Here is a 21,465-nt window from a genome sequence, read left to right as displayed (position 1 = left end):
CTTAAATCCTGAGATCAAAGACCAACAGTTTTATCAGAAAAAAAAACTGTAACCGTTGAAAATGTGTACCCGTCCGATATATATTATTCAATACCGGATAGATTGCCGACTATTGTTATTGGTCAACTTATCTCAGCTGTCGTGGATCACGGCACAGCAAGCAAGATGGAGAACGCTTTATTTTGGAAATACCGACACCTGTAAAGCGGAAAAGACCCCAATGCGTGTAAAACAGACTGTACGAGGCCCTCGTGTCTTCTGCCTTACCACCGGCGTACAGAATACTGAGGTCATGGATCAGGATGTCATCCTTTCATCTCCATCGGGGGCTTCACTCTAGAAGTTTTAAATACTTGAGTTCCATTGCCTCCAGTAATCAGTCACAATGATGGAGGAAGAAAAAGGAAAAACAAAATCAGCAAGTCTGTCAGTTTCAGTTTCAAGGAGTTGTTAAAGCGTGCGGACTGATCCATATACGCTACACCACATCTGCTCTGAAAATACATATTACAGAAACTTGACTTACTTGACTTATTCCTCTTGATTCCGTGGGGAACATAGGGCCGCAACAACACTCCTCCAACGCACCCGGCTCTGGCTGGTCCTCTTCAGTTCGGCCCACGTCATTCCGGCCGCCCTTGTCTCTGCCTCAATGCTTCTCCGCCAGGTCTGCTTCGGACGGCCAACTTTCCTTTTCCCCTGTGGGTTCCAATCAAGAGCCTGTCTTGTGATGTTTGTTGCAGGCTTGCGTAGTGTATGGCCTATCCATCCCCATTTCCGTTTCTTGATTTCCGTCTCCAGTGGGGCCTGTTTTGTCATGTTCCAAAGTTCTTCATTGGAGACAACCTCTGGCCATCTGATGTTCAGGATGTTTCTTAGACATCTGTTGGTGAATGTCTGAAGCTTGTGGGTGCTGGTCTTTGTCACTCTCCACGTCTCTGAGCCATAGAGTAGAACCGACTTCACGTTGGTGTTAAAAATCCGGATCTTGTTGCGGATTGAGAGGGCTGTCGATCTCCAGATTGGTCGAAGGGTGTTGAAGGCGTGTCTTGCTTTGTTGATACGGCTATTGATGTCTTCGTCCGTCTCCCCGTCTTTGCTGACAACACTGCCTAAGTAGACAAACTTGTCAACCTCCTTGATGTTCTCTTGGTGTAGTTGCACTGGATCTTGCTTCTTGTTGTTGACCCTCATGACCTCTGTTTTCCCAATTTTGATTTGGAGTCCAGTCTTCTCAGCTTCTTCTGCCACACGACATAGTTTCTCCTGCGCATCTTGCTGCCTGTGGGAGAGAAGACTTATGTCATCTGCGAAGTCTAGGTCCTCCAGCTGTTTAGTGAAAGTCCACTGGATGCCTGTCCTCCGATCTGCTGAAGACTGCCTCATGACCCAGTCAACCACCATCAGGAAAATGGTCGGTGAGAGCAAACAACCCTGACGGACGCCGGTTTATTACAGAAAACACTGACCTAAAGATCTACCCGGTACGTGTGCTCACACCAAGCACGTGTCCTTTTGGTAGCAAAACATGGACTCACCGTGTGACGACACTGAACCCAATCCATCTGCGTTGTCTCAGACACAACTTGAGCTGTCATAGTAAGACAAGGTTCCAAACACCAATGGACTGAAAAGTGTCACCCAAACCTCTTAAGTCTGAACTCAGCCATCAGTGACTCAGATGACTTGGCCCTTTTTAGGACGGGCGCAACAGCCGAGTGATTGGACTTCCAATCTCTGAATCCCGGGTTCGAATCACGACGCATGGTGAGTAAAGGGTAATGTTTTCGATCTCCCAGGTCAACAGATGTGCAGACCAACGAGTGCCTGAACCATGTTCATGCAGAAGATCAAATACGCACGTTAAAGATTTCGTAATCCATGTCCGCGTTCGGTGGATTATGGAAAAAAGGAACATACCTGGTACGCATCTTCCCGAAAACGGAGTATGACTGCCTTCATAGAAGGCGTAGGCTGGGGGTGGGTAAAAACGGTCATACACGTAAAAGCCCACTCGAGTCCACGAGTGAGCGTGTGAATCGCAACCCACGAACAAAGACGAAGGCCCTGTAAAGAGGACAGGGAAGGTACTCACTCCATAGGGACGTCTTCTACAGACAACGTGAGGCAATCTCCAGCTTCTGAACGTCCGTGCGTGTAGTTGAGAGTCCCTTGAAACAAAGCCCTGATCTCTACTGCCGTTGATCTACGTAGACAAGTGAAAACTAATCGTGGAAGACTCTGCTTGCTCGAGGCAAGAGAGGGTCAAGTCAGCTGAGGAAGAGCGAGTGACATAGCTCACCAGGTATAGGCAGTGAGAGAATTCACAGACTGCTTGAGAGAGAGAGAGAGAGAGAGAGAGAGAGAGAGAGAGAGAGAGCGAGCATTGTAATCTGGTGAGTTCAGTTTCAAGAGCAGTGAAAATGTTCAGTATATATAGTATGAATTATCATGTGGCCCAAATACCAAATGGGTGGTTCGTGATTAAGTTGCTGAATCACACTGACTGACTGACACTGCATGTGCAGGTTTGGGGACGAGGGGTCCATACGGTTGTTGTGGTGTACCTTGCTAGGTATTGTCATCGCCAGTCGTCACAGGGTGAGGGACTTGATGGGCAGGACCAGTCTGGGCAGATGGTGCACTGGACCAAAGCCCCCCGCCACCACCAGCCGTATAAACAAACTTCGATTCTTTCTCAGATGGTCTGTCACGTAATAACAAAAAGTAATGGATATTAACAAGAATAGTAACCATCATCATCATCATCATCATGACTGTCTTTGTTATCATCATCTTAATCATAATCATAATGGACAATTATAAAGTGCGGTTGTTGTTGTTTTCAGAAATACTGCTTAAAGCGATTACATTTCCGCTGGTTTTTTTGTTTTGTTTTGTTTTTTTGTTTGTTTGTTTTTAAATATTGGTTATATCTAACGAGGTGTGTGTGTGTGTGTGTGTGTGTGTGTGTGTGTGGTCTGTCTATCTGTCTGTCTCTTTGATTCTGTGTGTCTGTGTGTGTGCGCGCGCGTGAGTGCGTGTTCGTGTGTGTGTGTGTGTGTGTGTGTGTAATGGGCGGAAAGAACAAAGACGTGTGCGGATGCATGCGGATAATGGTACACGGTTTGCTGTCCATTGGTTCTCTGAGTCCATGGCCAAGTATATATGTCTGAGGCATTCTAAATCCAGGACCGCTGTGTCCAAACTCTAGTTGTGTAAATACCTGGTCACCTGATGCCTAAAAGGAACATTGCACATTGGGAAAAACGTGTGCAGTTGTGCACATGTCAAATGATTGGTACAAGGACAAGCCCGGCGCTTCCTTTTAATCGAGGAAGTGTCTGGGCTTATTCCAATGTCCCTTTTATTTACCTGTGTGCTAGCTGAATCGGTATTTTTGGCAGCATTGATTTGAAGTTGTGTACCTTGTGAATGGAGAGAGTTACTACTTGTTAATCATTTGTTCTCCCGGCCTCATTGTTTATCTATTATGCAGTTACGTAATTCCAGGTCTGTTCAGTAGAATTTACACAATTTCATGTTTATCTGTGCAGGTTGTCATATGTGGGAATTGGAGCTTTCATGATTTACGTGATTGTGGACGTGGGCATAGAAGAGCCCGAAAAGCTGGGGTCTCTGCCCGGCATTTTTATTTTCACCCTTATCTGCTTCCTCTTTTCAACACACCCCTCCAAGGTATCATTCCATGCCCTCCTCATTATCTCTCTCTCTCTCTCTCTCTCTCTCTCTCTCTCTCTTTCTGTCCTCTCTCCACCCTCTCTCTCTTTCTCTCTCTCTCTCTCCCTCTCTCTTCCTCTATCACTATGGATATTGCCTCCGGCAAAAAAAAGACATGTCAAAAGTGGTATTGTCTGTATATTCATTAAAACATAGTATATCTATTTTTCTGTCCACCCATGTCTTTTTTAAAGTCAGTTCACCGTTAGATAATGTCATCAATTGCTGACCGTTCCCTGTTGCCGCTGCTGCTGCTGCTGACATCAGTGACACAAACACTGCCGCTGCCGGCACCACTGCTGCTGCTGCTGGTATTGATAATAGTGGCAATGGAAAGAATGAAGTGGCGATGACTTCGATAACGATGGCGGTAGTGGTGATAGTGGTGGTCGTGGTGGTGGATGCGATGATGGTGATACTTGGGATTGACAAACCGACATAGGGTCAATTTGATGGTGTCCAACTCATGGTGATGGCAATGAGAAGAGATGGTGATGATGATGAACATAATAATGTTGATGATGAGGAGGAGGACGACGATGATGATGATAATAATGATGCTGCAGGTGAACTGGCACACCATCTACTGGAGTCTGGGCCTCCAGTTCATCCTGGCAGTGTTGGTGATGAGGTGGCAGGGGGGAAAGCAGGTGGTGCTGTGGATCCAGACACGGCTGGACGGGTTTTTCGCCAACTCCAAACCTGCATCCAGGCTGATTTTCGGGGAGACCTACACTGACCACTACATCATTTTTGGGGTGAGCTAAAGTTGTTGGGAATGTTATCAGACACGTACGTGCGTGCGTGTGTGTGCGTGTGTGTTTGTGTGTGTGTGTGCGCGCGCGCGTGTGTGTGTGTGTGTGCACAGACAATGGACCATGCAAATTGTGTCTGTGTCCTGCAGGCATTGCCCATCATCTTCCTTACCAACGCCGCACTGTCCATGCTGTACCACGTGGGGGCCATGCAGTTCCTGGTGCGAGTCATCGGCAACTCACTGCGTTTTGTTCTGGGCACTACTGCCATAGAGTCCACTGGAGTTGCTGCTTCCATCTTCATGGAAGGGGTGAGAGAGGGCCGCGTTCTCTGTCAGTATCTATCTCTCTATCTTCATACCTGAAGCCACAGAACAAATCTAGCATTCACTGTATCATTAGAAACGATTTGTATTTCCTAGTCATCTTGTCCGTATTGTCATAAACCTTCAACTGTGTCGTAATACAGATATAGTCATAAGACTTTGAATTCATACTTCCAATAAGAACGATTTCGTACTTCCAATGAAAACATCATACGCTTTTCCGTTAAGCGTTTACTTAAAAAACAACACAGAAACACTTTTGTATATATTCAAACATGACAGTTGAGGAAAACGTGCGCTGAGGGCTTTGGGTCACTTCGATTCTCTAGGAGGGAGATAACCAGTACCTCATATCATGACTGCAGTTTTGTCCCCTGTGGTCTCGTCAGATATCTGGACAACAGCTGTAATGATTGATTTCGTTTGACGACGAGCGCAATAGCCGAGTGGTTAAAGCGTTGGACTGTCAATCTGAGGGTCCCGGGCTCGAATCACGGTGACGGCGCCTGGTGGGTAAAGGGTGGAGATTTTTACGATCTCCCAGGTCAACATATGTGCAGACCTGCTAGTGCCTGAACCCCCTTCGTGTGTATATGCAAGCAGAAGATCAAATACGCACGTTAAAGATCCTGTAATCCATGTCAGGGTTCGGTGGGTTATGGAAACAAGAACATACCCAGCATGCACACCCCCGAAAACGGCGTATGGCTGCCTACATGGCGGGGTAAAAACGGTCATACACGTAAAAGCCCACTCGTGTCCATACGAGTGAACGCAGAAGAAGAAGAAGATTCCGTTTGACAGGTCATCCAGATACACCAATTGACAGTTTAGTGCTGTTATTTATCAAGGCAGGAGAAATCACGATCAAATGACATCTTAAAGCTGTCTGTGAAGGCTGATGTAAAGAACAGGAAGAAAAAAAACCACAACAAAATATACTGTGAAAAAAAAAATTGTAAATAATAGAATGTCTCACAGATGATTTATCTCTGCATCTTGAAATTCATTCATGAAGCAACTGTGCCCGCAGGTACGCTCAGTACATTACAAACATATGATTACGCTCAATACATTACAAACATATTTATATGGTAAATACGAGGGTCATTCAATAAATAAGGTGAATTTTTCGGTATAAGGACTTCTAATACAGATAGAAGCTTACTTTTTTTGTTGTTTGTTTGTTTTACTTCTTTTTCACATGGATTTAATTTGTTTTGCAGATTTAAAAAAAACTTTGAGAGTTTTGGCGATTAACAAAGATGGCCGACCAAGAAGCATGCTCCAGGATTGAACAGCGGTCAGTTATCAAGTTTTTGGTTGCTGAAGGGTGCAAACCAGTTGAAATTCATAGGAGAATGTCAACTGTGTATGGTGCCACATGTTTCAGCCGAAAAAATGTCTACAAGTGGGCTAAATTGTTTAAAGAAGGACGGAGCAGTGTTGAGGATGAAGACAGGCCTGGAAGGCCTACAGAAGTGAGGTCTCCTGAGGTGATCGAATCAGTCAATGACCTCATTCAGTCTGACAGAAGGGTGACAGTGGATGACATTGCAAGGACTTTGAGCTTATCTGTTGGGACAGCACACAAAATTGTCCATGATGACCTTGGCTACTCGAAGGTCAGCTGCCGGTGGGTGCCAAAGATGCAAGGCCTCACACAGCAGCCCGAACGGTGCAGACCATCAACGAGCTGGGCTGGGAACTGCTCCCTCATCCCCCTTACAGCCCAGACCTTGCCCCTTCAGACTTTCACCTGTTTGGTCCCTTGAAAGCGTTCACGAGAGGCACGAAGTTTGAAAGTGACGATGAAGTCAAAAGTGTTGTGAGCGACTGGCTGAGACATCAGTCCAAAGATTTTTACGCTGAGGGAATACGGAAGCTTGTGCAGATAGGAAAAGTGTGTGACAGTGCTGGGAGACTACGTTGAAAAATAAAAAAAGTAAGCTTCTATCTGTATTAGAAGTCCTTATACCGAAAAATTCACCTTATTTATTGAATGACCCTCGTAGGTAAACATTCCAAACATAATAATACGCTCAATACCTTACAAACAAATTTATATGCTGATATCAAGAATTGAACGACCTGATACACATGAAGCATTTAAACTTTCGTGTGCACTCTATGCAATTAAAATAAATCTATATGTATGTGCACGTCGTCCACAACTGATGAATCATTGAATGCTTGCACTGCTATGTTTGCAGTCCACTGCTTTGCTGGCTATCCGGCCTTACCTGGGTGGGTTGACCAGGTCCGAGCTGTTCGCACTGGTCACAGCATGCCTGGCCTCCATTGGCGGAGCCTTCCTGGCCATCTTGGCACAGATTGGGGTGAGCGAATCATCCCACAGATAGTGCTTGACGTCCTTCACTGGTTTGTCTGCAGCATGCCATAGTAACAATATGTGACGTGTTCAACAAAGGTAATGTCTGTTCTGACCACCACCAGGAACTGTGTACAATAATGTGTATCAGAATAAGAACTTAATGTTGGTGTTAAGACTTTTTATAAACGAATACATTCGGTGATTTCATACTGAAACAAAAATGGTTTATACTGAAATAAAAGAAACATGTACAAACAGGGCTGAAAACAGAACGGTGTGTCTACAACTAGAAGTAAATGCGTCCAAAAAGCAGAAACAAAACCCACGTTGTATATCATCGATAAACTCGGAAACTAAACTGTTTCCTGCCTCAAGCAAGCAGCCTTGGCAAACCGATCTTCGTTCGCAGACGTCTGGACGCAGAAAGAAACTTAAAGTACGCTCAATACTTTTAAGCGGATGCTGCCTTGGCAACCGTATATTTGCTCATAAGTAAAACTTCTGTCACCCTAACAAAACCAAAGTTATGAACAACCAGTCTCACCTAATGCAAATAAAAAAAGTGATATCACCCATTCAACAGCTGGCACATGTGACTGACAACTTTGAGAATCTCTTGTGTCAGCAGAACGATCAAAGATTAAAGAAAAGCAAACCCTTTCAGCAGAAATAATCAAATCAACCGCGTTGCTTCCCTTAGACCACAGGACATAACCACTGAGCTGACAATCAGCTGAAGCGTTGTTGGTTTTTTCATTTGGTTGGTTGTCGGGGTTTTTGTTGTTGTTGTTGTTGTTTGTTTGTTTGTTTTTTGTTTGTTTGTTTGTTTTTGTTTTTTGTTTGTTTGTTCGTTTGTTTTGTTTGTTTTTGGTGTGTTTTGTTGTTGTGGTTTTTTTGCTCACTGTTTTGCAACAGTTATTTACATACTCTAAAACTGCACCATAAAAAAATAATTAAAATCAGTCACTTATGCACACAGATAATTATGCTTGAAACAATACTGCAGAACTGTCATTTTCTCCCATCCAGATTCCCGTAGAGTTCATGTTGCCGGCCATGGTCATCAGTGCCCCCGCCACGTTCACTGTGTGCAAGCTGATAGTGCCCGAGACACGAGAGACCAAAAAGGTCTCCTTCAGCGGGGATCTGCCGCCTGACATGTACGCCTCCCTCACGATTAGACGTCTGTGGTGATCTGTATTGATGTCAGGATTTAAAAAATAAGGTCATGAGAATCTTTTATTTGCAGAAAACAATACACACATGTATTAAAACAAATCAGAAAAAGAAGCAGTTAGATACTCAGAAACAAAACACAACAAAACAAAAACAAACATGCGATGATCACTGTGTAAAGAAAATATAGTTATGGAGAAACTGGATCACCCTGTCGGCAGCCTCTTTTTTATATCAAAACTTTACGACACTCTCCCGTTTACTATTACATATAATCTGGTGTTAGAACAACACGTTGATATCCACTGACATATATCTTTTCCCAAGAAAAATGCTTGGACGCCTTTTCTTTTTTCATACATTACCAATCTGCCGACTCTTGTTTCTCAAAATATACAGAAACAGTAAACCAGGTAAATTCTTTCTAAATAGTGCAACATATCATACACACAGTTCTCCAGTTTTATCCAGTGTACCCACCTGTCGTAAAGACCGATCTGGTCTTTGTTTATGAGTTTGGGCAATGCAAAACATATTAAGGGGAGGGGGGGGGGGGATCTTCACAATTTGATAAGCGTCTCACGTTTGTTTGTACGCAAGATGGTACAAACAGTTGTGGGCGGATTTCCTCGAACTTTCTGGAAGTGAAAGTTACGGGCCAAGAAAAAGTGTATATATATATATATATATATATATATATATATATATATATATATATATATATATATATATATAAGCAGCAACGGATCTCTGCATGAAGAAGTGATGTTGCGCATCACAAAGGCCAGCTCTGGTTTTGGCAGACTCCAAAGAGACTGTGGTAAGACCATGGCAATAAACTGTCGCCGTGTTCAGATCTATGGTTCTGAGTGCTCTCCTCAATTTTTTTTTTAGACTTGGAGCACGTACCGCCGACACATCCAACAACTTGAACAGGTGCATCAACTATGCTTGCGCAAGATCTGCCGCATCAAATGACAAGACGGAGTGTCCAATCTACAGATCCAGAAGACGTATAGCCTACCCAGTATTGAGTGTATGCTCATCAAAAGCCAGCTCCGATGGACAGAACACATTGTTCGTATGGAGGACAGCAGAATTCCAAAGATGCTGCTCAACAGACAACTGAAGGGAGGGCAACATGACCAAGGAAAGCCTCTCAAGAGATACAAAGACACCTTGAAGGCATACTTCAGAAGCTGCAGCATCGACACTGCTTCCTGGAAAGATGTCGCCCTTGACAGAACACAGTGGAAGCAATGGTGTACTCAGGGCACAAAGACATTCGAGTGCAACGGAGCAGCCGCCATCCAGGAAAAGAGGAATCGGAGAAAACGGGGCCCATCCTTGCAGGACTCAATTCCATGCAGCGTTCTGTGGATGACCTTGTGCTTCGGGAATTGGTCTTCATTCCCACATGAGGACCCACAAATCAGATGATCTGCCTGTCTACTCATCCGTGGGGCACGACGGGAGAATCCAGATATAAATTATTATATCTACATATATATATATATATATATATATATATATATATATATATATATATATGTGTGTGTGTGTGTGTGTGTGTGTATATATATACATATATATTATGTGTGTGTGTGTGTGTGTGTGTGTGTGTGGAGATATGGGGCTGGTATCCTCCTTCATTCCTTTTCAGGCGATACTCATCCATTCTGGAGGCGGCACAGGCAGGTGCATTAAGCGTGGTGAGTCTGGTGGCCAACGTGGTGGTGAGCGCCTTCGCCCTCTTTTCCCTCATCGAATGGATGAACACTACCCTCACCTGGTTCGGCCTCAGAGTCGGCATCCAGCAGCTCACCATGGAGGTGAACTCTCTCTCTCTCTCTCTCTCTCTCTCTCTCTCTCTCTCTCTCTCCCTCTGTCTTACTTCTGTCGTTATGTCTTCTTTTCTCACTTGCCTGTGAAAGTAGATGGAATCAGTGTGATCGCACTTCATCAGAAAACAGACAAAAGGTGTTTTCCATATCATAAATCACACACAGAGACACATGCATGCATACACAGGGGAGATGGGAGATGGTACAGGTTACATAGGAGAACACAGCGTCAACGTTCCGGGTGCAGCGCTGATGTTGCGTCCATAGCACTGATGCAGCGCTGAACCGCCAAGTGCAGTACAGATCTGTCGCGTGTAGATCAGAACTGCAAAATGCAGTGCCGACCCCCAGAACGTTGCGCCGAACCGCCAAGCGTAGCGCCGACCCCCCGAGAGTAGCGCCGACCCCCCGAGAGTAGCACCGAGCCCCCGAGTGTAGCGCCGACCTCCCGAGAATAGCGCCGAGCTCCCGATAGTAGCGCCGACCCGCCAAGCGTAGCGCCGTGCCTCCGAGTGTAGCGCCGACCTCCTGAGTGTAGAGCCGACCTCCCGAGCGTTGCGCCGACCCGCCAAGCGTAACGCCGAGCCCCCGAGTGTAGCGCCGACCTCCAGAGTGTAGCGCCGACCCGCCAAGCGTAACGCCGAGCCCCCGAGTGTAGCGCCGACCTCCAGAGTGTAGCGCCGACCCCCCGAGAGTAGCGCCGAGCTCCCGAGAGTAGTGCTAACCTCCCGAGAATAGCGCCGAGCTCCCGAGAATAGCGCCGACCCCCCGAGAGTAGCGCCGACCTCCCGAGAGTAGCGCCGAGCTCCCGATAGTAGCGCCGACCCGCCAAGCGTAGCGCCGAGCCTCCGAGTGTAGCGCCGACCTCCTGGGTGTAGAGCCGACCTCCCGAGCGTTGCGCCGACCCCCCGAGCGTAGCGCCGACCCCCCGAGAGTAGCGCCGAGCTCCCGAGAGTAGCGCCGACCTCCCGAGTGTAGCGCCGACCTCCCGAGCGTTGCGTCGAAGAGACTGTGGGGTAAATGGTGGGAAACAGTGGGAAAATGGGACACAGGTATCTTGTGGTCAGTTGGTCCAGTCTTCTATCCGAAATGCTGTTTGCATAGAAGACAACAAAAAATAAATAAATAAATAAATAAAAATAATAATAATAAAATAAAATAAAAAAATAAAAAACATCCGAGGCCTACATGACCAAGGTTAGAACCTTGCAAAACTAATTCATCGCATTTAGATCTATAATTATCAAATCGACATGAAATACCAGCTAATTCACGTTAAACTATGGTGACCCAGCCTATAATTTTTATAGCTAACGTTTATAAACACGAAGTAACATCCCAATCATAAAACACTATTCAACAATGATGCAAATCATTTTTATTAAAACTAGAAAAAAAAATCTAGTTACAACAAAGTAATAATAATAATAATAATGGTATTTATATAGCGCTGGATCTTGTGCAGAGACAAATCAAAGCGCTTTCGCACCAGTCATTCACACGCATGCATAACTCTAATACTGTAGAAACTAAAGACAAGGAAGGGCAGGCAAGGGAGGCTATTTTGGGAAGAGGTGGGTTTTAAGGCTAGACTTGAAAGAGCTGAGTGTGGAGACTTGACGAAGCGAAAAAGGAAGTTCATTCCAATCGCAAGGTCCAGAAACAGAGAAAGAACGGCGGCCAACAGTCGAGTGTTTGAATCTGGGTATGCGTAAACAGAGTGGATCCGAGGCCGATCGTAGTGAGCGAGATGGAGTGTAGAGGTGAAGGCAGCCGCAGAGATAGGAAGGGGCAGTTTTGTGAATGCATCTATAACATAGAGTGCTGATCTTGTGCTTTATTCGGTGTGAGACAGGGAGCCAGTGGAGATGTTGCAAAAGAGGAGTGATGTGCTCAGATCTTTTCTTTCTGAGGACGAGTCGGGCAGCAGAGTTTTGCATGCGCTGAAGGGACTGAATGGATGAAGCAGGCATACCAGACAATAGAGAGTTACAGTAGTCAAGGCGAGAGAGAATGAGAGAAACGACAAGTCTAGATGTTGCGTCAGTGGACAGATATTTCCGGACGGCATTGATGCGTCGCAGTTGACAGTAGCAGGACTGACATGTCTGACTGATAAATTTTTGCATGGACAGTGTATTGTCAAGGACAACACCGAGGTTCCTGACTGACGTGGAAAGAGGGATGGATGTACTGCCAAGTTTGATTGTGTCAATTGTGATGGAAGACAGTTTTTGTTTAGTTCCTATTATCATTGCTTCAGTTTTGTCCGCGTTCAATTGTAACTTATTTCGAGTCATCCAGTTTTGAATGTCCAGGAAGCAGTTGGATGTTTCTTGCAAGAGCGACAACAATTTTTCAGGGGTATCACTCTTATGGAGTTGAGTGTCATCAGCATAAGAATGATGACTGATATTATGGCGGTTGATAATTTCAGCGAGAGGAGCAGTGTACAGTGTGAAGAGCACTGGGCCTAAAACAGATCCCTGTGGGACTCCATGTTCGATTTTAACGGGTTCAGATTGGAAATTATCAACAATGACAGACTGGAATCGATCAGTGAGATAAGATTTGAACCAGCTTAGAACAGTACCGTTGATACCAAATGTAAAATGAAGACGGGAAAGAAGGATTGAATGGTCTATCGTATCAAAGGCGGCTGACAAGTCGAGAAGAGTGAGAAGGGAATTTTTTCCTGAGTCGGACGCTATCAGTAGATTGTTCAGAATGTGGAGGAGAGTGGTTTCGGTGCTATGGTCAGCGCGATAGGCAGACTGAAATGGGTGGATGAGATTGTTGAAACAAAGGTGGTTGTTAAGCTGCTTGAGGACAGCTTTTTCAAGGAGTTTGGACATGAATGGAAGATTAGAAACTGGTCGATAGTTTTTCAAAATGTTTGCGTCAAGGTTGGGTTTCTTCAGAAGAGGCCGGACGATTGCAGTTTTGAAAGTGGATGGAAACGTTCCAGTGAGAAGGGATGAGTTGAAAATATTAGTGATTGTGGGGAGAAGATGTGAGACACATTGGGAAAAGACCGAGGCTGGTATAGGATCGAGCTCACAGGATTTTACTGTCATTTGTTTTAGGATTTCATGAACTTCTGTTTCAGTCAATGGATTAAAGGAATGGAGAGGAGTGCCGCTGAATTGAGGATCAGGATGAACAGGTTGGAAAGACATTTGGTCTAAGATGGTACGAATATTTTGGACTTTGTCGAAAAAGAAAGAGGAGAAGACATTGGGGAGTTCAGATAAAGTGTAGGTAGAAGGAAGAGGAGTCTTTTTTGCAGTTCCGAGAAGATTTGACATGACAGAGTAAAGAGATTTGGTGGATGTGGCATCGAGAACTTGAGAAGAAAAGAAGTTTGTTTTTGCTGATGAAATCATATGTTTGACTTTATTTATTTGTTTTCGGAATATTTGATTGTGGACTTGCAGTTTTGTTGATCGCCGTCGTCTTTCCAGTTGGCGACGTTTGCGTTTTGCAAGTCGAATGTCTTGTGTGTACCATGGGGCGGAGGGTGTGTCAGGGAGCATGCGGGTAGTGGGGGGTGCATGTTCATCCAGCAGTTGAGAGAGGACAGTGTTGTAATGTGTGGATACGTCGGTAAGGGAAGAAATTTTGGAAAGGCGTTCAGCAGCTTGAGAAGAAAAGGTGTTAATGTTGATGGATTTCAGGTTGCGACGAGTAACAGATTTTTTGGTTCTGGTAGGTTTTGAAATATTAAGCAAGAATATAACAGCAGAATGGTCGGAAGAAAGTTTGTCAGTTACAGTCACTGACGCAACCATGGCATCAGACTCACGTGCGATTAGCCAGTCCAACGTATGGCCAGATCTGTGTGTTGGTTCTGTAACGAACTGAGAGAGAGAATGAGTGGACAGAGATTGACATAGGCGTTTGACATCAGTGGAAGTCTGGTTGTCGAAATGAAAATTGAAATCTCCGAGGATAATAAGTTTGCCAGAACGAAGGTTGTAGTAATCAAGTAGTGTTCGGAACTCATCGTGAAACTGAGAAGATGTTAGGTTATTTTACGACTAGGCGGAGGACGATAGAGACAACAGAAGATGATTGAGTGACCGGGAACACTGAGAATGACTTCTTCAAAGTGAAGTGTCATGACAGATGGAAATTGATCTTGTAACAGAAAGTGCACGTTCAACACCTACTTCTGTTTTCTCACACACCTTTCCTTAGTAACTTCACCTACAATTCAAAGGAAACATTTTAGCTATTAGAATCAACAGTGAACGAAATAAACGAATAATAATAACGATAGCACTGACTTACACGAACGAGCCACTCTTCCCCTCGTGAGACGATCTTTGGCTAACACCTGAACCATCAGTACAACCTGAATAGTACAACAAAAAATTGTGTGAAAATGACTGGGTCGCAATGATGGCACCACACCCTGAACAACCAGCCGATTGTTACTCTTGTGGAGTTTCGTTAGCATCTGCTACCACGACACCTAGCAGAGGTCACTCCACATTCAAGCCCGTTAAAAACGTGGCGCTTACGTTCACATGGTTATACACACAGCGGCCAACACAAATGTCTACAAGACAGAGGGGAAGAAAACGCACCGTAGGTGTATAAAAAAATATTTAAAAAAAAACAAGAAAGAATGTTTTCCGACACACACACACACACACACACACACACACACACACACACACACACACAGAGAGAGAGAGAGAGAGAGAGAGAGATGAAATTATTATTGGAGTTAAACATCTAATTCATTTATTCTCATTGAGGGGTACTAGTACAACATTTATCTGGATTCCTTAGCATTGTGGCCTTCTTTATAATGAGAGGCTGATCTCTTGGCGAAAAAAGGAGCAAAGGAATCAGCTAAGTCAACATGTTTATCTCTTCCATTTTCACTGCAAGAATGTTATAGTATAGTAGAACAAATCCAGCGATCATACTTTCAGTCAGAAGAAAGGGAAATGGGCTGTTCAAACTTATACGAAGAAATGTTCAATATTCATGGAATTGTTGGTATTGATGAACAACACATTTACACTAAAAGGCAGATTGCATCATTGATCAGTAGAAGGAAACTGAACTGTTTCAAGACACAAAATAATACATAAAAAGTGTTTCCTGTATGTGTGGTAATCCTGTAACAAGTGATCATATATTTACTTGCGAAATGTTAAAATGTCGTATACCTGTACAAGTATCTTTTCTGATGCAAGAAATATTTATTGTTCAGTTTTTTTTTAAATCGTTGTTATATAGTCCAATTGGGTTGCTGTTATAACTTCTCTCTCTCTCTCTCTCTCTCTCTCTCTCTCTCTCTCTCTCTCTCTCTCTCTCTCTCTTTCAAGATTCATGTATATATCTTGGACTTGTCACTGATATTGTTGGACTGTTTCAAATCTTTGTTGGATAGTCCAATTGGGTTGTTAAAAAGTTTGGAAGTTATTATTTTAGCCAGATTGTTGTAAATGTTTGTTGTTGTTTGTTTGTTTGTTTGTTTTGGGGTTTTTTGTTGTTTTTTTTCCTTATCCTTTCCCTCCTCCCTCTCTCCCAACAGCAAAGCTTTAAACACAAAACAAAACGAACACCCTAATCAAAACGTATCTAAACAAATCATGGATGGTTCTGATAGAACTGAAAGAAAAAATACCGCATTGATTACAATGTAGGCAATACTATAGACAACAAAACACAAAATTGAGAAGCATGTGTGCGCAGTGAATGCCCTTCAAACATCCTGACACAAATCAGTGTAAAGAAAAATCAATGCTGTAGTTTCATTCAGTGGTTCCTGTCCCAGCCGTTTCATCCAAAGCCAATGGTTCGTCCAGGATATTTTGTCCATCGATTTCCACCGGTGTATTTTTGCATATTCTTTTTGGTGGCATTTTCTATGATGTCCTCTTCTGTTTGGTACCCTGTTGCAAAACAAAAAATTGTATTTTGGAGTACCATTCCTTTTATTTGTATCAAGCTTCTTCAATCGATTCATAAAGTCCTTTGAAGAGTCTGGATTTATCAATATGTGAAAAACATGAAAACATCACTGTTTCTGTCTGTGTTAATTTTGTTGCATGTAACATATTTCTTCTGTGGTAGATCCAATATTTTTCCATATGTCTTTTGAGGTGAATACGTTTTCAGAAAATATGACCAGATCTCTCTCTCTCTCTCTCTCTCTCCGAATGGTGTAAGTAGCCAGATATTTGGAATAATCCTTAATAACAGATTACAGGAGTTGGTGGAAGGAAATAATATTACAAGTGATTGTCAAGCTAGGATTAAAAAGGGACACTCATCAGTCCACCTTTTCCTTACCTTGCTACCACTTTCAAGTGTAAGTTGTATGTTGCATTAATTCACAGACTTGAAAAGGCTTTTGAATCTTCTTCTTCTGCGTTCACTCGTATGGACACGAGTGGGCTTTTACGTGTTTAACTGTTTTTACCCCGTCATGTAGGCAGCCATACTCCGTTTTCGGGGGTGTGCATGCTGGGTATGTTCTTGTTTCCATAACCCACCGAACGCTGACATGGATTACAGGATCTTTAACGTGCGTATTTGATCTTCTGCTTGCATATACACACGAAGGGGGTTAGGCACTAGCAGGTCTGCACATATGTTGACCTGGGAGATCGTAAAAATCTCCACCCTTTACCCACCAGGCGCCGTCACCGTGATTCGAACCCGGGACCCTCAGATTGACAGTCCAACGCTTTAACCACTCGGCTATTGCGCCCGTCGGCTTTTGAATCCATAAACAGAAATATCATTATGCCAGTTCAACTTTAAAATGACATGACAAATATATTATACGTATGTATTAAAAGTATACAATACATAGGTAAAGCTAGAGTCCGATGTGGCGCCAAATTGACAGATTATTTATATGTACATCTGGGGTCAAACAAGGTGACACATGCAGCCTTTTTCTTTTCTCTTCAGTTATAAATGAACAAGCAATAGAAGTAATTCATAATGGTTGATATGGTGCCATGTTTTCACTTAATGCATTTGAAGTGTTTATTCTTTTAGTAGCTGATGATATTCTTTCATTTAAGAAACGTTTGTATGTTTATAAACACAACTAAATAATTAACAGCGTGCAGCTACATCTATGCAATGAAAAGTAAATGATGACTTCTGAAAGCAACATCACAGTATTCCGAAAGTGTGGATATATCTGAAAACGAGATAACGGTAGTTTTATGATGGCGTTGCAATGCCTGTTTCTTTGTGTGCTTTGGGGTGGTTTGGGTTTTTTGTTGTTTTTTTGCTGTTGTTTCTTTTTCTCTTTTTTTTTTTTTTTTTTTTTGTTTTTGTTTTTTTGTTTGTTTGTTTGTTTTATTTTTTTTATTTTTTTTTTCCATCCGTTTCAGTTTTGTTCAAGGAACTTGCAGCTAACGCAAACAATGCTTTCATCGATTTAATGAAAATGTTATACATATTAAATAATAATTCATTCTATTTATTCATTCAGCTGTTTTGTTTTCACATACAACCAAAATACAATATACATCAAGTTAGGGAGACAAGGTAATGTTGTTATCAGTTGCGAATCAAATCATTCATTGGTATTAAAAAAAAAATAGAGGGTGGGTTTGTGAACACCAAATGATCTTGTTTGTGGCGAAGCAAATTGCTATCCAGTATATGTAAAGTCTGCTCTGAACAGTATTACTTCTAGCTTGGCTGCAATAGAAGATAACATGTTACCATAGAAGGCTATTGAAAGGCTTAAATCATGTTTATAAAATATGATTTAGAGGGCAAAGGAAGAACAAAAAAACTCGGTAATGAAATTTCATCTTTGTTTGAATATGGTTTTGACTTTATGTGGGTGGTACAGGGTGTAGAAGTGTTTTTCCTGTGTGTGTTTGTTGTTGTTGTTGTTGTTGTTGTTGTTTGTTTGTTTGTTTGTTTGTTTGTTTGTTTTGTTTTGTTTTACCCAAAGACTAATTCATTGTAAATAACAATAGTGGCATAGTCATATTAATTATGCTAGTAATAGTTTTGATTAATACTACCATATCGTACTATAAAACCTAAATTTTACAAACATCCATCTCAATACATGGTTGTTAATGTCGTCAAGCAATATCAATGATATACTGAATATATATATAATGCATGGTGTAATGTTCAAACTTACTTGCTCTTTCTTTTCCACGAGGTGTATTGTGTTTACATGAACTTCTTCACCATTCCCGATTCCGATCCCGATGCTCTGTCTCTCTGTCTCTGTATCTGTCTCTCTCTCTCTCTCTCTCTCTCTCTCTCTCTATATATATATATATATATATATATATATATATATATCCCAAAGGCTGCAGCACTAAGAACCAGTGCAATTTTGCCTTCTAGTTTGGGAGTCATAGATATATAGACTCATCTGAAGTGCGTTCTTTTTTATCAATACAAAAAAAATGTCCTCTGTCTGTCTGGCTGTCTGTCTGTCTGTCTATCTGTGTGTGTGTGTGTGTGTGTGTGTGTGTGTGTGTGTGTGTGTGTGTGTGTGTGTGTGTGTGTGTGTGTGTGTGAATATAACTATCACCACGGCCGATGTGCGTTCTCTCCTTCCCCAACAGAAAATCCTGTCCTACGTCTTCTTCCCATTCTCCTACCTGATGGGCATAGAGCTGGTGGACTGCCGGAACGTAGCCATGTTGATGGGCTTAAGGGTATCATCCTCCAGTTTCGTGGCCTTGCTGAAGATGGCGGAGCTGACAACCAACCGGGCCAAGTTCCAGCAGTATTCCCTGCTGCCTAACGCCACTGTGACCTACATCGGTGACCACATTGTGCTGGACCAGTGGAACGTCACCCTGATCGACGGGTACATCTCGGTAAGAAGGGCGGGAAGGGTGTCATGCTTCTGCCCAACACTCCTTTCAGCAACTCACAGGCAGGACGAAAGATGGCTCTTGTTAGTGATGTTCAATCACACACACACACACACACACACACACACACACACACACACACACACACACACACACACAAATAGTTAGTTGCCGTCAAACGAGTCACAGCAATCAGTACAGTAAGCAGATTTGATTGAATGCTGCTTTCTGGTGTTCAGTGATCTTTAATGTCTATATTACTCTGTTCAGGTTGGTGTTGGGCCATGCATCGATATCTAAGTGGAGAGGACCAACACAATTATCATTATTCCATACACTTCCGAACAGGACCATTGCGGAAATGAAGAGATGTATTCAGATTCAGGCGAAACCGATGAATGAAAACTGTTTATGAGTGTAATATAGTTGAAATTTTCATTTCAATATACAGAGCTGGTTCCACGTTAGTGTCTTTTGTGGAGATGTCAGCTTGGAGATTGACTGAACATTTTCTCATTTCTACGGAAATACGTCTGCACAGTGGCAGTGAAAAGTGGTAGTAGGATTAAACCAGTCTTTTCTGGGAAGGTGAAAGTTAGTTCTAATAATTTTGAAGATAACTTCAGGAGCTATAACTGCGGGCCTGCTCTTCATGTTTTGATTTATTTTCATGACCCACACAAGTATCACCCTTGGCCGTGGTCAACATCATCCTCAATATAGACCGAATTTAACTTCATCTCCATATCAGTCTCATTTGATCTTATAAGTAATTGTCGTCGTTTGTTGATCTTTTTTGTTTTGTGGTTTCCGGAGAGGTATCATTTTCCCTCAACACAATCAAAGAATGATAAGGGAAAAAATAACTCAATCGTTTGTTATCAAAACGGCGCTGTCGTTCTTTTTTTTCTCCTTCATTCTCTGCATCTTCCTCTTTTGCATTGTCTTCTGTTTCCGAATCTCCTTGTTCATGCTTTTTTTTTTTTTTTTTTTTTTTTCTTTTTTTTCAGAGGCGGTCGGAAGCTATTGCCACTTACGCACTGTGCGGGTTTTCTGGGGTCCTGTCCTTGTTCATCACTCTCAGTGTCATTGCCACCCTGCTCCCCAAGCGGCGACACTGGCTGGTCAGCATGGCCATCCCGCTTCTGGTGGCCGGCAACCTGGCCAACTTCATGTGCGGATGTTTTGCAGGTCAGTGGTTTAAGGGCTTCTGGCTTGAGGAAGCTCTCCCACCACGAGGTTTATTTTAGGTTCAGTATTATGGTTTATATACGATGTTGTCGTTTACCAGATTAGAAGACTTGCCCTGATATATCTATTACAGATGCGTGATGACTTGAGACTTTTAAGACAAGTATTTTCTCGCTTCTCTATTCACCCTTATTCCTATTATTTTCCTGTTCTACTTTTTTTCTAATGGATGCTGAGATCTAAGATGGCGAATCCTTAAGTAGCTGAAGAAAAGACGGGTATTACAGACAGACAGACAGACAGACAGACAGGCACACACACACACACACACACACACACACACACACACACACACACACACACACACACATACGCGTGTGCACGCACACACACACACACACACACACACACACACACACACACACACACACACACACACGCACACACACACACTGTATCCACAGACGTGCATGTGCATCACTGGACTAACATTATGATGATCTGTGTTTTGCAGGTTTACTGGCTGATCTCAAATGAACTGCCCTCAGCCCAGTGTGTGGAACACCCCCTGAAAGATTTCTGTGGTCATATGTACCGTTTGTACATCTTTATATTAGTGCAACATGTACTCATTAACGTTCGTCAGCTACAGTTGCATCCGCCGATGTCAAGTTTATCAACATTTATTTGGGGACCAAGCATTGTCAAAAACGATATAAAAGGCAGTGTGCCTATTTCTCTGTCTCTGTGTCTGTCTCTGTGTCTCTCTCTCTGTGTCTCTCTCTGTGTCTCTCTCTCTGTCTCTGTCTCTGTCTCTGTCTCTCTCTCTCTCTCTCTCTCTTTCTCGTAAGCGCTCGCTAATAGCATAAGGAAGCAGATTTCTAAAAACAAAGTACATTTCACATATCAAAAATGAAACGAACACTATCATAAAAAAATGAATCACATGTGTATTGACATAAATGCATATGTTTACCTATTCAAAAACAGTATTACGTTCTCTCTCTGTCTCTCTCTGTCTCTCTTTGTCTCTGTCTGTCTGTCTGTCTGTCTGTCTGTCTGTCTGTCTGTCTGTCTGTCTGTCTGTCTGTCTGTCTGTCTCTCTCTCTCTCTCTCTCTCTCTCTCTCTCTCTCTCTCTCTCTCAGTATTGTTCTTAGATGTTTATTGTCTTCAAAGCGTAAGACGTGGATGTAAAAATAAATTAACAGTGCTTATGTCTTATGTTCGGAAATAAAGATTTTATCTTGCGAAGCAAA

The 21,465-nt window shown here is 43.0% G+C and overlaps 1 protein-coding gene across 1 annotated transcript in view; it reads left to right on the top strand.

Moving 5' to 3' along the window:
- The window catches only part of LOC143283729 (putative transporter YutK), a 30,778-nt gene extending 9,313 nt beyond the window's left edge, over positions 1-21,465 (top strand). The window contains exons 3-12 of the mRNA XM_076590009.1: positions 2,529-2,705; positions 3,558-3,699; positions 4,308-4,499; positions 4,646-4,807; positions 7,036-7,161; positions 8,187-8,317; positions 9,997-10,165; positions 18,763-19,020; positions 20,028-20,208; positions 20,723-21,465. Coding sequence (XP_076446124.1) covers positions 2,529-2,705; positions 3,558-3,699; positions 4,308-4,499; positions 4,646-4,807; positions 7,036-7,161; positions 8,187-8,317; positions 9,997-10,165; positions 18,763-19,020; positions 20,028-20,208; positions 20,723-20,745 — 1,561 coding nt within the window. The 3' untranslated portion in view covers positions 20,746-21,465. The remainder of the gene's footprint in view (positions 1-2,528; positions 2,706-3,557; positions 3,700-4,307; positions 4,500-4,645; positions 4,808-7,035; positions 7,162-8,186; positions 8,318-9,996; positions 10,166-18,762; positions 19,021-20,027; positions 20,209-20,722) is intronic.

The sequence above is a fragment of the Babylonia areolata genome, chromosome 7, assembly GCF_041734735.1.
Source record: "Babylonia areolata isolate BAREFJ2019XMU chromosome 7, ASM4173473v1, whole genome shotgun sequence".
Classification (NCBI taxonomy): Eukaryota; Metazoa; Mollusca; class Gastropoda; order Neogastropoda; family Buccinidae; genus Babylonia; species Babylonia areolata.
Note: the sequence above shows the minus strand (reverse complement) of the source record. Positions and strands in the feature narration are given on the sequence as shown.